At 33.2% G+C, this 15,670-nt stretch overlaps 3 protein-coding genes across 5 annotated transcripts; 1 reads left to right on the plus strand and 2 right to left on the minus strand.

Annotated features, from left to right (window-relative positions):
• Positions 1–3,179: 3,179 nt before the first annotated feature.
• Positions 3,180–6,565, minus strand: LOC120092148. Of its 2 annotated transcripts, XM_039050363.1 has the most exons (4): positions 6,407–6,565; positions 6,193–6,289; positions 5,581–5,797; positions 3,180–3,559 (listed from the first exon to the last, which is right to left on the minus strand). In XM_039050363.1, the coding sequence occupies exons 3-4, from the start codon at positions 5,737–5,739 to the stop codon at positions 3,392–3,394; spliced, it is 327 nt and encodes a 108-aa protein (XP_038906291.1). In that variant the 5' UTR covers positions 5,740–5,797; positions 6,193–6,289; positions 6,407–6,565; the 3' UTR covers positions 3,180–3,391. The 2 variants fall into 2 exon arrangements, with proteins under 2 accessions (XP_038906291.1, XP_038906290.1); XM_039050362.1 differs by having other exon boundaries at positions 6,193–6,529.
• Positions 6,566–7,992: 1,427 nt separating this feature from the next.
• Positions 7,993–12,211, plus strand: LOC120091138 (MTOR-associated protein MEAK7). Of its 2 annotated transcripts, XM_039049005.1 has the most exons (8): positions 7,994–8,170; positions 8,252–8,354; positions 8,448–8,552; positions 9,406–9,491; positions 9,640–9,866; positions 10,411–10,600; positions 11,335–11,518; positions 11,595–12,211. In XM_039049005.1, the coding sequence occupies exons 1-8, from the start codon at positions 8,118–8,120 to the stop codon at positions 11,904–11,906; spliced, it is 1,260 nt and encodes a 419-aa protein (XP_038904933.1). In that variant the 5' UTR covers positions 7,994–8,117; the 3' UTR covers positions 11,907–12,211. The 2 variants fall into 2 exon arrangements, with proteins under 2 accessions (XP_038904934.1, XP_038904933.1); XM_039049006.1 differs by lacking the exon at positions 8,448–8,552 and having other exon boundaries at positions 7,993–8,170.
• A 984-nt stretch (positions 12,212–13,195) lies between these two features.
• LOC120091139 (40S ribosomal protein S17-like) lies at positions 13,196–13,917 on the minus strand. The gene has a single exon (XM_039049007.1). It carries the CDS (start codon positions 13,794–13,796, stop codon positions 13,377–13,379), a length of 420 nt encoding a protein of 139 aa, XP_038904935.1. The 5' UTR covers positions 13,797–13,917; the 3' UTR covers positions 13,196–13,376.
• Positions 13,918–15,670: the final 1,753 nt, after the last annotated feature.

Here is a 15,670-nt window from a genome sequence, read left to right on the forward strand (position 1 = left end):
TGAATAATCTCATTTTTCAATTATTCAACAATTTCATTTTACCAAGTTCAATGTTAGTCAGATTAGTCAATATAAACTAAATCTCGCTCTCTCCGACATTCTCGCTTTGAATCTCGCTCTCTCCTAAAATCTCGCTTTGAATCTCGCTCTCTCTTAAAATCTCGTTCAACATCTCGCTCTCTCCTATTATCTCGCTTTGAATCTCGCTCTCTCCTTAATCTGCTTCAGCCCACTTATCTCCTTAATCGCTTTGAAGTTTCGACATGTGTGCAACCTTCGACAACCTAATATACAAAATTTTGTTCGTAGACAAAACTAATTCGGAATCGTCTTTCATTCCAAGGCATAACTTGTATCCATGCGCTTCATATTCGCCTAGAGTTCGCTCCCAGAAATATAACCATCCCCACCCCCTCACGTCAATCCCACAAGCCTCCGTCTAATTCGAAATGATAAAAAATGTATAGGTTGTTAGAAGCAGCTCGAGTACACAGATACATATAGTACACCATCTCATTACTTTATTTCCTCTATGAGAGAAAAAGAAAGGTAATAAACCTGCAATCTCGAGAGTGGATGTGTGTCGAAACTTCAACCTTCGATAACTTAAGCTAGATTCGCCAGATTTTCCTTGTCGAGGGTTGAAGTTTCGGCCTATGTATTGTTTCTAAGTTTTTCTTTGTTCGTCGAGTTCTCAACGTTCGACGTCCACATTAGTTGAGTTCTCAATGTTCGACCTCTAGCCTCAAACTCCCAAAACAACAATATTTCTCTAATAAGTTTCAAAACAACAATATTTCTCTAATAAGTTTTGAAAACAATATTAATATTAAAGGTCCTAGTAGTGGGTCTTTATAACTTGTTAAAATAATTTTTTGAATATATATATATATATATATATTTTAAAAATGTATGGTCGGATAACGGTTCAAATCGTTATTCTCTTTTTCTTATTTTTTAAGTTATTGGTGTGTTCGTAGATACCTTGTATTACTTTGAAGAAGTTTTTAAGAAAGTTCTTAATCTTTTGAGGACGCATTAGAACAAAATCTCTAATAGTATTAGATGATTTAGGGCTTGTTTGGATTAGCCTAAGAAAAAAGTATTTTTCAAAAAATTTATTTTTTTTGTCAAAACTATTTAAAATATACTACAAAAACTATTTTGATTGGTTGTCAAATACTCTATTTTTTTTTTCTAAATTAACTTATTTTTTAAATTAAACACGTAAAATTGTATTTCAAACACATATTAGACAAAGTCCAAAAATGATACCAGGATGTTTGTTATAGAGATATTCAAGAGATTTGTTGTCCTTTGCATATACAATGACATTGACTTTTTATGTGTACTTTTATCTTTTATCATTCCTCTTTCTTTCTGTTATATTTATATATATTTTGAAAAGTATAGTTGGATAACTATTTTTAAACCGTTAACTCTCTTTTTTCTTATTTCTGTTAATAATTGGTGTGTTGCGTGTTCATAGACATATCTTTTATTTTTTAGAATGAAGTTTTTTCTCCTAAAAAAACTATGAGTACGTTAAAAGAAATTTCTTGATTTTTTTTCCTTCAAAAGAAAAAACAAATTAAAACTTAATTTATCGAGGATGCATTAGAACAAGATCTCTACTAGTATTAGATGGTTTAGATAGAGTATTCCAAAAGTGATACCATAATGTTTATTATAGAGATATCGAAGAGATTTGTTGTCCTCTTTATATACAATAATGTTAACTTTTTATGTGTACTTTTATCTTTTATCATTCCTCTTCCTTTCTTATATATATATATATATATATATATATAGGTAACAAGAAAAGTTAGGAAATTAAAGCTTGAAACTATCTGTTTTCCACCCTGACAAATATTTTAATAACCATTTTAAATGTTTGTAATGTTTGGATAATGGAAGAAAAGAAAAAGAAAAAAAAAAAGAAAAGAAAAGAAAAGGCATATAATTAAAAAACTTGATTGAATGCTAGAAAATCAAAGCCACTCAACTGTGAAACTTGAAATTTCAATATTGAAACCAATTCCCATTGAATGTATGTAATGTGCATTTAGTAGCACACCTATAGACCAGCCATAAAATTTGGGCACAGAGAGGAGAGAGAAAATATTTATACATAAATAGCAATGTGTTGTACAACTATAAATATTATTATTTTATTATTTTCAAATAATAAAATGAAATATCAATAAATTTTCAGAATTATGAGATTTTATTTTCTTTTTCCTATTTAATATGCAATGCTCAAATTGAGTGTCAATGAATATAACTTAGTTAAAGTGTTAAAGTGTTAGCAATGCCTCTTAAAATCACAAGTCTAATACTCTACCTCTATATTTAACTTGTAATACTTGGCAAAAAATCAACATAAGCAAAAAATTAACATAACATTTGAGTTAAGAATAGTGAAAATAGAAATGGCTTTGAACTTAAACCCAAACAAACAAAAGCTCATACAATCATCGAACTTACCTTAAACATACCGTGGGCTGAATTTTTACTCTGTTCGATTTTTGCTAAATTTGCCCACTAAACTTTAAAAAAAAAAAATGCAAAGTAAAAATATATCCAATCCTCTAATTTCAACAAGATTAACATATTTTGTATTAGGAACAAACATTCATGAACATATTTTCGTCGACAATTTTTCAAGTAAAAGTTGCACCACCTTTTAAAGTGTACTTAGATGAAGTTGAAAGTTCAGGATTAAAATTGATAAACCTTGTGTTAAAAATGGATGTTTTTCCTCCCGTCCCTCCCGGGTTAAAAAACCCCCCTCAATATTGAGCCTCAACCAGATTTAGAACAGAGATTCGTTGTTCCTTTTGGGCCAGGGACAAGACTAACGGAAAATTTGAAACTTTTGCCTTACTCCTGGAATGTACTATCTGAAGTACCATAATTGTTCCATAATTTATAGGTAATTTGACTGCATCAGCACAACAGGCACCTAATGGACTAACTTTTGTCATCCAACTACATTTTGAAGCTCAGCATGTAAAACAGGGCAATGTATCTTTCAATAATTCGACTTTGAATGCCATTATTTCAAATTTTGTGTGTGAAATTTGAGTTATTTCTCTAGCAGCCCTCCATTACGCGGTAGTGGCCCCACCTCATCACAGACGGAAAACTAGAATAGGGAAGGAATTCATAATAGCATCTAGAATGACACATAATATAGCTTATTAGATTTGATATATAATTATCAGTGATGGATAGAGTTGAACAAGGAGACGATGTTCTACATCTACAGTTAAGTCCTACCAAAATGTAATAATGATTCAGACTCAACCTCATCACGAAGCTTGATTACTGATTACTGAACAGAAACAGAGCTTGCAAACAGCAACCGAGGTGGTCAGCGCCATGAGACCTAATCATCTAGCATCGGCTGCTGGTCGAACACTGTTAGAAGTTCAGTCATGGGCGTCACCGTGCTATTCACGGCCTCATGTTCACCCTTGCACTGGAGTAACTGTCTTCTAAGACTCTGCACCAACTCATTCAATCTCTGGATATTTTTCTCCTGGGAAAGAATAATCTACAATGGCATTGATATACAGATTATATTAGAAACCAAGAAGACCAGAGTCATCTTCACGACTTAGATTCTACTAGAGCAATCCACAAGAGAAGACAATGAACAGAGCCTGGATCATGAATAGAATGGAGAAAAGAAACAAGAAACTGGAGTAAAAAAGTAAAATAGTTAGAATCTGTCAAACATTCTTGAGCTCGTCAATTTGGCTGTGGAACTAGCAAACTGAAACTTAAGAGAATTAACTTTAGCAAAAAACGATGTAGCATGATTGCTGTAACTGTAAGTACCTTAATTAAGGTCGCCGCATAATCCTTCCTCTGATTGAAGGATAAGGTGAGATTAGTCGATATATGTACGTGTGAATACTCGTAGTATTAAAAGAAAAGGTATCAGCATGCCAAGTTGCCTAAAACATTTTGAAAGAAAAAACACTTCAGGCCCTGACTAGCCCACACGACAACTACCCAAGTCCTAAGACAACTGATACCATTGAACTCCTGAAGATATTTAATATTATTTGACCATGATTTGAACCGTAAAAGCATCCAGGCTTACAGTTTGCCATCTTGATTAGAGGATCAACTAATGATCTTTGAAGCATTTCACAAGAATCTAAACAACGAGAACTTTGACAAATTAGAGATGACTGGGAATAGAGTCTACAGGCTACGTATTTGATTCAATACTGCCATCTTCTGGATCATGTAGTATGGACACAAGAGCCTTAAAAGAAGTTGAAACAACATATTGTCTTTTGAAGAGGAGAGGTAAGATACAGTTCACTTTCTTGGTAAGAAAATACATGAAAGAAAAAGTGTACCCGGCTACTGATAGAATTAAAGGGATACCTAAGTTAATGTTGTAGAGGATTGGTGCAACCAGCAAGAAGAAATAAGCACATTTCCGCAGCATACAAGGAAATTTGATCAAATGGTTGGCATGAGATACTGATGAGAATTTTACATAGAGAACTACAAAAACTTACTAGAAACTTTGCTATCAAGAATTGCTACGAGGCATCTAATTTTTGGACACCCAAATGTAGGAAACCCTTCATAGAGAGGGAGTTTGAAGATCAGCTAACCTCCATTTTCTATTTCAGATAGTAACGTGCTTACTCATAATAGTGATATAGGAGCAAATGATGAGAAATTTAATGTATTCTCTGATGTAAATCCCTAAATCATAGTTTCAACACTTCTGGTAGGATGCCCCATAAACACACCTCTAAGTGTTCATGGAAGGATCATATTCTGAAGAAGGTTCAGGTCTTCTCTAAGCTTCCAAGAGCAACAAAACTAAGAAACTCACATGCAGCATTTTCTCCAACTTGTTTCAAGCGTACAAATGTAGAATAAAACATCAGTCATTATTTTTATGTATTGTATGCATACAACCAATCAATCTACTTCTCAATCAAATTGTCACTGCAGAAGATATTGGGTATTTCTTGATGATGCAATCTGAACATCTTGAGTTTCATTCAAGATTGCTTGGATTTTTCCTCAAGGTAAAGTTAAGTCATTAGGAACTATGCTTGAACAGCTCTCTATTTTGTCCTTATGGTCAAAAAGGAATCTTCAAATATCATTCTAGTGAATCTTGCGGTCTAGCATATCATATAGAATATAGCCTCTAAATGGCGTTCCATTGATAAAACTGATAGATCTCAGATTACCTATCAGTCACATTCACAATATCTCAAGACAGCAAATCACACACAGAACACCCTAGCACTTTGAGAGACGGGGAACTCCCCCTTTTAGATTGTATTCTAATCCTGAAAATTTCCTACCTTTCAGATGTATCTGAAATATGGGGAGTTTTTATAAACCCTGGGAAGTAATCCCCGAGGATTCAATAAATGCATATATTATTAACTGTATAATAACAATTGCAACAACAATTGAACATCAAATCATTAAAAGCATTGAACAAAAAAAAAAAAAAAAAAAACTAAACACCCGAAACATACAAGTGGCAAACTTATGGGAAACAGAGATAGGTAAGTGGAATTTCACCTTTTCTTTTACAGCTTCCTCTCTTTCAGACATATGGGGTTCTCTCTGTGAAGCGTTTGGACCTGCTTCAAGCTCATTCTCATACTGTTGCCTCCACTCAAATTGTGAGGAGAACACGATCAGTAACAGCAGACAGACAAGAACCCAAGGTCTTGACATTATTACAACCAAGTTTTGTGTTTTCCAAAAAGATCAAGTTACCAGTCCTACCCAATAGCTGCATTACATGACCAACTCGATAATTATAAGTCAACTAAATTACCTAACTTCAGTTGAATATAGTTGAATAGAAAAAATCAAGTTACAGTTAAACAGAGAGATAACATAATCAAGCTGAATTTGATTCCTAATAGATCTACAAGAAACAACTCAGATTATTTTCCGCAATGTTCTTCATCAAAGTAAGGAGGGTTGGTTTTTTCCCCAACATTCAAGACGTAAATTCAACAGATACACAAAACTTGAAAGCTCCAGAATGGTTTCAAGTGTTTACCCTAGCAGAACTCCATTTCCCCCTCTCTTTTTTCAGAGAATTATAATTCAACACAACAAAAATAAAGACAAAAAAGGAAATATTTGACATTTTCTACCTTGTTCGTAAAATTTTCTCACCTTCCAAACACAACCTGAGAATCGAAAGAAAACCCAGAAAATCGAGCAGAAATCTCCACCGAAATGAACATCCACTAACGTGAACCACTGAGAAAAGCTGAGAACAACAATCCCTCAAACATATCGAAACCCAAAAATGGGAAAGGATTGAATGTAACAAAAACAGAAATCCGGAGGAAAATATTGGGAGATTGGAATCATAAAAGAAACTCACTGATCGAACAGCGCATCTCAGTTTAGTTGGAGTCGGATTTCTTCGACCTGGAGCTGGTGAATTGGGTTGAATTCGTCTGGGGTGAGCGGCAGTGATCCTCGCACGTGTCCACCATTATCAACAGGTATCCTTCGAGACAATAGGGCGACAAATTCGAACCAATTTTAACACGAGCTATTTTTACTTTGGTCATTCAATCGTTAAATCATATTTAATGCAACAAAATCAATATTTAATGTGAGTTTTTTTCTTTCTTTCTTTTTAAGATAAACAACACAAAAGGCAAAAGCCCAAATAAATTACATGACAATAACTCATGTGAGAATTAAATGATGATTGTCTATTTAATGTATTTGATTTGTAATTTTATGTAATTTTAGGTTAAATTGCGTCCTAAATAAAACGCTAATCAATTTTAATATCACTTATAAAATGAGTGAAGTCAATGTATAATTCTATGAGAAATGTACATTTAAACTAGTTGAATTAAAATTAGATTGACGACTTAAAGTCTAGTTTAAATTAAAATTAGATCGATGACTTAAAGTTGACAAGACAACAGTAACTGTTTCAGTGATATTTTAAGTTTTATCCAAATTTTCACTTTCTAATTTTTTTCTTTTGTTAAAAAAAAAAAAGATAAATAAAGAATGCGGTATACTCATTTATTTTGAAGATGTTTTGCTATAATAACGGTATTAAATCAATTTATCATGATGAGTTGAAAATATCTCAATGGTAGAATGAATACCATGTCAATTTTAATTTAGTTTTTTTAATATAATTTTTAAAAAATTTTATATTAATTTTTATGAATTGGCCTAGTGATAAGTAAATGAACATTTCCTTGATAAAGGACTAAAAGGTTATAGGTTCATATACTCATAGATATAAAAAAATGTCTATAGCTTTTAAAATTTTAAATTTATTTCTTCTAATCCAAAATGCCATTTTTTCTTGCATGACGATAAGTTAATGTTTTCCTACTATAACATAAATGAACTCTTCCAGTTGGTTCCTATATGAGTGAACTACAACCCAATTCATTATCTAAATAAGAGTTATTTATGAAGATCTTATCAAACGATAAAGACTATTTATGATGTTTGATCAAACATAAAGATTAAATTATAACTTTCAAAATCATAAAGGCTAAATTCTAGTTTTACACTCCATAAAATAAATACTCAACTAGTATACAATTGTACTATCCATCCTAGAATGAGAAGTTGGATTCTTTAATCCCGTGATAAAGACATGGACGATGACTAGGTGCAACTTACACTGTATCATGCAACCATCTTTTGTAACATAGTAGATAAAAATAAGGGAGATTTTAAAAAAATAGAAAAATAAGGAAAATCATGTATACAAGATATCAAAATTTAATATTTTTTGATAGAGACTAACGGAAGTCTATCGACATTTTTATTTATGTAAATAGTTTAATATTTTTCCTATTGATGAAAATTTTCCTAAAATAAAAATTTAATTTTTCTTTAACAAATAACAATTGTCCTATGGCAAATAATTTGTGGAGTGCACCATCTAAATATTTCTCTAAAAGCATATTCCCCCAAATACAAATATCGAGTCAAAGTTCCATCTTTATTTTTTTAATGTTTTGCTTTACATTTTCCCCAATTTTCCGGTTGAAGGCCGATCAAGGAAAAAGAATCAAACAAACGTAGCAATCTCCGATTTCGTGTAAATGGGCAACGCTCAATCACCTCAAACAAATCCTCGCTTCGTAACAGCTTCCAGGTTCCTTTTTCTTTACTCTCTTCACGCATTAACAGATTTCTAATGCATCAATTTCTTCATTGAATTCACTTATGGCCGCAGAGCTTTTACCCAGAAGGAACTCGAAGATCTCAAGTCACTGTTCCTCTCTCTTGCTGCTCAATCAAATAGTAATGGCAAATTCGTATCCCCCTCTGTTTTCCAGGTCAGAGTTTGTAACTTCTCTATTCTCAACATGGTTGATTTCTGATTTTCTTTTTTCCCCTTCACCGATTATCTGGGTTTTGTTGTTGGGTAGTCATATTTTGGACTTCGTAGTCCTCTTGGAGAAAGGTTGTTCGATTTAGTGACACAGAAGCGCAAGGATCAGAAATTTACTTATGAAGACCTCGTTATAGCTAAAGTAAGCCATTGGGGTTTCCCTATTATTCAAATTCAATGTGCATTCTGAACATTATGTCTCATCCATATTGGAAGTTCTTATTCGTATATCATCATTTTTGTTAAATGCAAACTAAACCCAAAAGTTTAAGCTGCTGGTTAAGGTAAATTTAACATTTTCTTATCAGTACCTTAACACTTCCCCCAATCCCCAGTGGACTGTAGAAGAGACCCAACAACTAGAAAATGTTAATTGAGGAGGCCATTCATGTTAAATCGCTATCGAACCCAAGAGCCTAAGTTGATGGGTTACAGGAATTTGTCTCTCTTTTTTGTCAATGTTGCTCATTCCATATATCCATTCATTGATGGGATAGGTTAGTTTTCGAGGCTCATACCCTGGTGCCCGTGGGGGACTATTGAATTTCAAGGGGTGTAGCAGTCTTTCAAAGGTTCAGTTTATTACTCAAATCGTTTGACTCTAGAGTTCTTTTATTCTTCTTTCCTCACTCTACTGGGAGTTTCTTTGGGGGAGAAATAATTGTGATACGAATGTGATTTGAACTATCTAAGCATGTGGCCTATGGCCGTGCAAAGTGGGGTGACAATATTTACATTACGAATGAGGGGTTCGAATCTACGATTGTGAGGGGTGATACTAATATCTTATCGTTGAACTTGTACCTAAAGTTTGGTTAAACGTTTGGAAGGCCTAGAAAAGATTTGTGTAAGACATGAGGAAGTACAAACCTTTTTCTGGTGCTGTTGGCGAATGCTTGTTTTTGGTCAGTCATGATTATTGATTTTTGCAATCCTTCTAATATTCTTAGCTCGAGTCGATGATTGTTGTTATTTTGTCATCATTTTCGTTGAAGGGCACTTATGAGAAAGGAACAAATGAAGAAATTGAAGAGTTCATCTATCAGTTACTAGATGTGTCAGATGATGGTGCCCTTGACAGGTAACATCTTCTTCTTCTTTTAATGATTAACTTCTAATAAAGAAGGCTACTGGCTCTACCATCCACCAAATCCCAAAAATAGACTTCTGATTCAAAATTTGATTGGACATGATTATATGTGCCTTCTTAGCTTTCATGCCAATGCCAGGTCTGATCTGGAATCGGTTCTAATAGCAATTTTGAATTCTGTATTCTCCTCAACAAATAATGAACCTGGATTGGATTCACATCAGGATGCCATACAAATATTTGTTCGTGCAGCAACTTTCTCAGAGAATAATGAACGATTTACTTATGAAGATTTCAAAAACTGGTGTACTCTGCTTCCATCTATCAGGAAGTTTCTCGGAAGCTTACTAATGCCACCTGATATAGGTGTTTGCTTATTTCTACATCAATCTCTGTCCATTACTAATTTGATTTAAGTTTTTTTTCGTACTGTAAGTTTGTTGGTGTTTTGGTTATTATTCCTTGATCTTCTTAATTGATCTGTATTTCGTTTCCCCTTCATGCATAATTATGCTTGATTTTGATTAGGTATTGTCTTAATACATTCATTCCAAAGTCTCTTGATTATCTAAAAACAGGTTGCATCCTTACATCCAAGTGTTTTTTTTCCCCCCTTTCTTCAAATCTCAAAATGAACTCATAATCGTGCATTGTTCTTATTTCATTCAATGTACTGTTCTCTATCATCCGTCATAATATTAGATCAATAGTTGTTTGTCTTTAAGACGATTGTATGTTTCCTTTGTTTTCTTATTGTTGGAACCAACTATTATATTGTTATATTTGCTTTAAATACTTCACTATTTGACCCGAGTGGCAAACCATATTGAATCATTGGTGGTGGTCTTAGATATTGAAAATTTAAAGAAAGGTTATATAATTCTTATGCATTTTTATGGTGGTTATGTAGGGAGACATGGTTGTCAAGTTCCAAAGCTGGTTTATGGGGAAAATATAGATTCTAATCTTATGTTAATGAAGAAGGAATATACTTGGCATTTAGGAGGAGCTCTTCCTCAGCATGAGCTAGAGGAGTGGAGACTACTTTACCATAGTGCAATAAATGGGCTGAGTTTCACGACATTTTTGGGTAATATAACGTAAGTAATTCTTTTTATTCTTTTATATACTTTTTTAATCTCTTTTTTGTAGCCATTTTGATTTTTTATGAGCAACAAGATTTGCATTAAAAAAAAAAAAAATTGGAAGCATACAGAAAGTTTGAAAATGTCGAGAAGTGAGTAAAAGCCAGCCCCTCAAAGTGAAAAGAAACGAGTCTCTTATGTTCTCCACATTCCCGTACGAATGTGCATAAAAGATTAAATATACTAAATATACTGTAACCAAATATAGAACTCATAACCATTGAGCCAAGCCTGAATATAAGTAGAGTATTAGCTTACGCTTTATTTATTTATTTTTATTTTTAACCCAAGCTTTCAATAAGATAAAATGAAAGAATACATGGAAAGTAAATATATTCCAAGAGGATCCCAACCTAAGAAGGGGCTCCAGTTGAACAAAATAAGGATACTTACAAAAAACACAGAGATCCAAAGAAAGGGATGGTATCTATTAGCTTACACTTTTGATTTAGTGGATCTCCAAGGCAACAGAAATACATACTTTTAGGATATGTAAAATATGTAAAATAGATTATTTGATCGATCAGGTTAGTAATTTTGATCGACACTTAAACTGGGTCTTATTGATCAATCAAGCTTTTCCAAAACAAGATTGGGACTTCCTCATTAGGCTTGTGACTTGCCTTATCTGTATTTGTTGGCGACTGCAACCAAAACCATTAGAGGCGGTGGATTAAATCATTTTGCAGAAACGATGGAGGACCGACACTGCTGATAGTGAAGGATAAAGAAGGTTACATATATGGAGGCTATGCTTCTCAGGCATGGGAGAGGCATGGTGATTTCTATGGAGACCTGAAATCATTTCTATTTCAGCTGTATCCAAAGGCAGCCATATTCAAACCAACTGGCGCAAACAATAACATACAATGGGTAACTTCTCCACTTGGCTTTCTGATTTCCATATATTCAATTTTGGATTCTGATGTTTACAAGTCTTGGTTGTCAGTGCGCGGTCAATTTCAGTTCAGATAGCATTCCAAATGGCATAGGGTTTGGAGGACGGGTGAACCACTTCGGTCTGTTTGTGTCGGCGAGCTTTGATCAGGTGCAGACATTCGAGTGTACAACATTCGGGAGCCCATGCCTGTCAAAGACGAACCGAGTAGAGCTGGAAGTGATAGAGTGCTGGGGAGTAGGGCAGCAGGAAAAGCAGAGTGGGACTAATGAGAATAATGGAGTAAAAGGTAGTGTGTTGGAGAGGTTTAAAGAGGATCGCCATATGCTCAACATGGTTGGCCTGGCCAATTCAAGTGAATGATCACACTATTCAGTAACCATCACTCCCTGCGTTTTGATTTTGGTATGGAGTACATAACTCACGCTTCTTCCAGATTTTGCTTTCTCAATTACATTACTATACATCGTTATTTTTATGTCGTTACCAATTTATTTAAATATATACAAGTCTTTTTCAATTCAGTGACTTGCTTTAACCAAAAGTGGATTGAGAAATTAAGACAAACGATACCTAGGGTGATTTTAGAGGGAAATATTTAAGTGTTATTTGTTTGTTTTTGTTCTTTTTGAAGGCTATGAACACCAATTTAATCCATTATCGATGTCTATGTTTTGTTATCTATATTTTAAGCATGGTTTCAAAATCAAAGCTGGATTTTGAAAACTATACAAAATAAAGTTTTAAAATTTTGTCTGTATTTGAAAAATTGACTAGGAATTCAGTTGTTTATACGGTAATGATGATTAAGAAATTGGGGAAAAACAAGTTTTAAAACAATAATCATCAATTGGTGACTTGTTTTATTATACAGTTTATTTTGCTAATTTATCGCCATACACTATTTTTGTTTCATTTTGAGAGACATCCTCTCTCATCAAAGTCTCTTTAGAGATAAATCTATGAACATTTTGTTTTTACCTCAAAAAAAAAAAAAAAAAAAATCACAAATTTTTGTCTACATTTCTATATTCTCCTCAATAACCTCAACCTCACTCTGTGTACTCTCTTACAAGCATCTCTATAATTCTTTGCATCTTTGAACAATCTTTCCTCCCTTTATTTGTTTCATTATAGTGTGATTAACAAATGTAAGAATGACTCAATTTTAGAGAAAGATTAACGAGTGCCTTGAACTAATAAGCATGGATGTCAATTGTTTTGACTTTTTGTCCCTATATAGTTAAAATTAATTTCCTAAACTTCGTATCAAGTACATATACAAATTATTAAAAATGCTAATAAATTAGTATTTTTGAAAATTTGTGTGCTAAGCATAACATGACTATAAAACAAAATTATGTTCCTTTTTATGAATTGATAACCTAAAACTAGGATAACAAAGAAAATGCAAGGAGATTAAACTTGACAAACCGTAAACATACAAATAAATTAAGATCTATAGCAAAATTAATTGAAATAACTTTTATAAATTTCTTAGTTTTCAGTGATATATTTCCATTTTAATCAATGCAATGGTAATCTCCTACTTCATAAACTTCATCAAACAAAGATTTAAACAATGCATGAGCCAAATTGACTAAATCAACTGATCGAGAGCCATAGACCAGCATCACCCAAAAACAACACAATGCTCAAAAAATCTTTGAAACCAAATCTGTCAATTAAAGAATGTTACTCGAAATTTCATATTCTTTAGCTTCGCAGAAAGTAACAATGCTCATAAACAAAACTAAATCACAAAATTGTATCGAATCCCAACAGAAAATCAGAAGAAAAGGGGGAAAAAAAACAAAACCCTAGCCGATAATCTCAGTACCTCCTACCGCGACCTCCCAATCCAAATCCAACCTGCTGCGGAACAGTCGGATCGACCTGGACAAGCCCAGGAATATCGTTCATTCCCAGCGCAGAAAGCATATCGAGAGTCTCCTTGTCGACCTCGATTTGATCGGTTTTAACGGCGGAGATGTCGGGGACGAAGTCCATACGGCGCTCGCGCTCTTCCTCTTGAAGTTTCAGAGAGATGCCGCGAACAGGTCCCTTCTGGATCCGCTTCATTAGGTGAGTGGAGAATCCGGCGATCTTATTTCGTAGCCTCTTAGAGGGAATAATGGCGACTTCTTCGAGGATCTTCTTGTTCGTATGGAAGTCTAGGGTCATGCGCGAGTAGTAACGCTCAATAACTTGACGGGAAGATTTTTTCACTGTTTTGGTTCGAACGCGACCCATGTTGCTGCCGGAGGAATAGTCTGCAGGCTGAAAGTGAGTCCAGGCGACGGCGGAGGAAGAGGCGGCAAATCGGAACGCAGAGTTTTACCTAAAGAGAAGAAGTATTAGGTTTTGGGAATTATATAGAAGCTCTTTTTAACGAAGGGATTGGCATTTAAATTACTGGGCCTGTGTGGTTGGGCTTATTTCTGGATCCGCAGAGGGAGATGGGCCTCTTGTACGGATGTTCAATTTACAAGGTTAAATGCTTGCTGGCCTACTTTTCACAATGCAAAATGATAAATTTATCGCGTGTTTGTAATGCATTTTTAAATATTTAATTTAAAAAATAATTCATTTTGAAATAATTTAACGTATTTAACAAATACTTAAAAGTAGTTTTCAATGATATTTTAATTAGTTTTTATTAAAAGTATTTAAACAAAAAATGAGTTTTTTTGAAAAATATTTTTTTCTCATGTCAATCCAAACGGGTTCTTAGGTTTTGATGCTAACTATAACTATATCGCTGATAGGAGTCTATTAATGATTGAGTCTAAGATTGTTAAAAGGATAGAATCTTTGAGTGAAAAATATTTTGCATTCAATTTTAAGCCTTGAAAGTGCTACTCATTGTTAGGGTTGGCAATGGGGTGAGGCGGGATCGGGGATGCACTCCTTATCTCCATCTCCATGGGGATTTTAATCCTCATCCCCATCCCATTCTCCGTTTTGAGGAGTCGGGGTCAGGGAGAGTATATATACACATATAAATAAATATATATTAAAAAATAGAAAAATTCGATTTGGAGACTTGTTTTGGATTCCCGATTTGACTTTATCCTCAATCTCGCCCCATTCAGGACGGGTACCCGGGATCCGTGAAGATTTTTGCCAACCTTATTCATTGTGATTACGATTATCCTTCTTAAAACATGAATTTTAGAATTTTTTATTTGTATCATCACATAGTAAAATTATATTTCATTTGGATTGGGTTAATTCGAGATAATTAATTATGTTATCTAAGTAGATGAAAAGACATAATTTATAAAAGAATAATTGATTTATAAAAGAATAATTGTAATGGGCGGCCAACGAGAATTTCTTATTTGCAATTTTTTAAAAATTTGGAAATATAGCAAATCTTTAAAATAAAATTAATTTCCTTTATTCCTTTTTTTTATTTTACCCATCTCCCATTCCTCTATCTTCTAATTTCAATCTCCGTGTGTCCCAATTATTAACCAAATTTTCTCCGTCTCTCAGTCAAATTCATTTCACATCTCCTACATTACAAGCCTATCAAAATAAGTTAAGTTAGATAAATTAGGTCTATATTCATATAATATACAAACTGTAAAATCGGTCCACTTAACCCAATTTAAATGAGACTTTAAAATTGAAAACCTTCTATTTTTATCTCACATTTAGTAGTTTCTAATATTGTCATTTGATTGATATTTGAGTGATCGTAGTTTCTAATATTGTCATGTGCTTTGATTGTCATTGATTTCTATATGAACTTTTACTATATCATTTGATTGTTATTTGATTGACATATGATTGTTAATACTAATTGAACTATTTGATTGACGTAAGATATACTAGAGAATTATTAAAACAATACATTAATATACAAAAAAAAAAAAAAAAAAATCTAAAACAATACACTGTTGTAGTTATATCAAAACAAAAAACAACTATATCTTTGATATACAAAATGTAATGGTTCAAATATGAGCAAATTTACATATTTTTTGATTAACAAAATCAAATTTATATGTTAACATTCTCTTGCCTTTTGATGTACTTTTACTCTTTCATTCTATCTTTGACCTCAACAAAGCCCTTTGATATCCATTTAAGTAATCTACATAGCTCCGTTGATACTA

This window comes from Benincasa hispida, chromosome 11 (assembly GCF_009727055.1).
Source record: "Benincasa hispida cultivar B227 chromosome 11, ASM972705v1, whole genome shotgun sequence".
NCBI lineage: Eukaryota > Viridiplantae > Streptophyta > Magnoliopsida > Cucurbitales > Cucurbitaceae > Benincasa > Benincasa hispida.

Excerpts from the sequence above, each read along its gene's own strand:
- LOC120092148 (XM_039050363.1), bottom strand. The coding sequence starts at position 5,739 with ATGTCAAGACCTTGGGTTCTTGTCTGTCTGCTGTTACTGATCGTGTTC. Across the intron at positions 3,560-5,580 it reads AGGAAGCTGTAAAAGAAAAG|ATTATTCTTTCCCAGGAGAA; the intron begins GTGAAATTCCAC and ends ATGCCATTGTAG.
- LOC120091138 (XM_039049005.1), top strand. The coding sequence starts at position 8,118 with ATGGGCAACGCTCAATCACCTCAAACAAATCCTCGCTTCGTAACAGCT. Across the intron at positions 8,171-8,251 it reads CGCTTCGTAACAGCTTCCAG|AGCTTTTACCCAGAAGGAAC; the intron begins GTTCCTTTTTCT and ends TTATGGCCGCAG. Across the intron at positions 11,519-11,594 it reads CAAACAATAACATACAATGG|TGCGCGGTCAATTTCAGTTC; the intron begins GTAACTTCTCCA and ends CTTGGTTGTCAG.
- LOC120091139 (XM_039049007.1), bottom strand. The coding sequence starts at position 13,796 with ATGGGTCGCGTTCGAACCAAAACAGTGAAAAAATCTTCCCGTCAAGTT.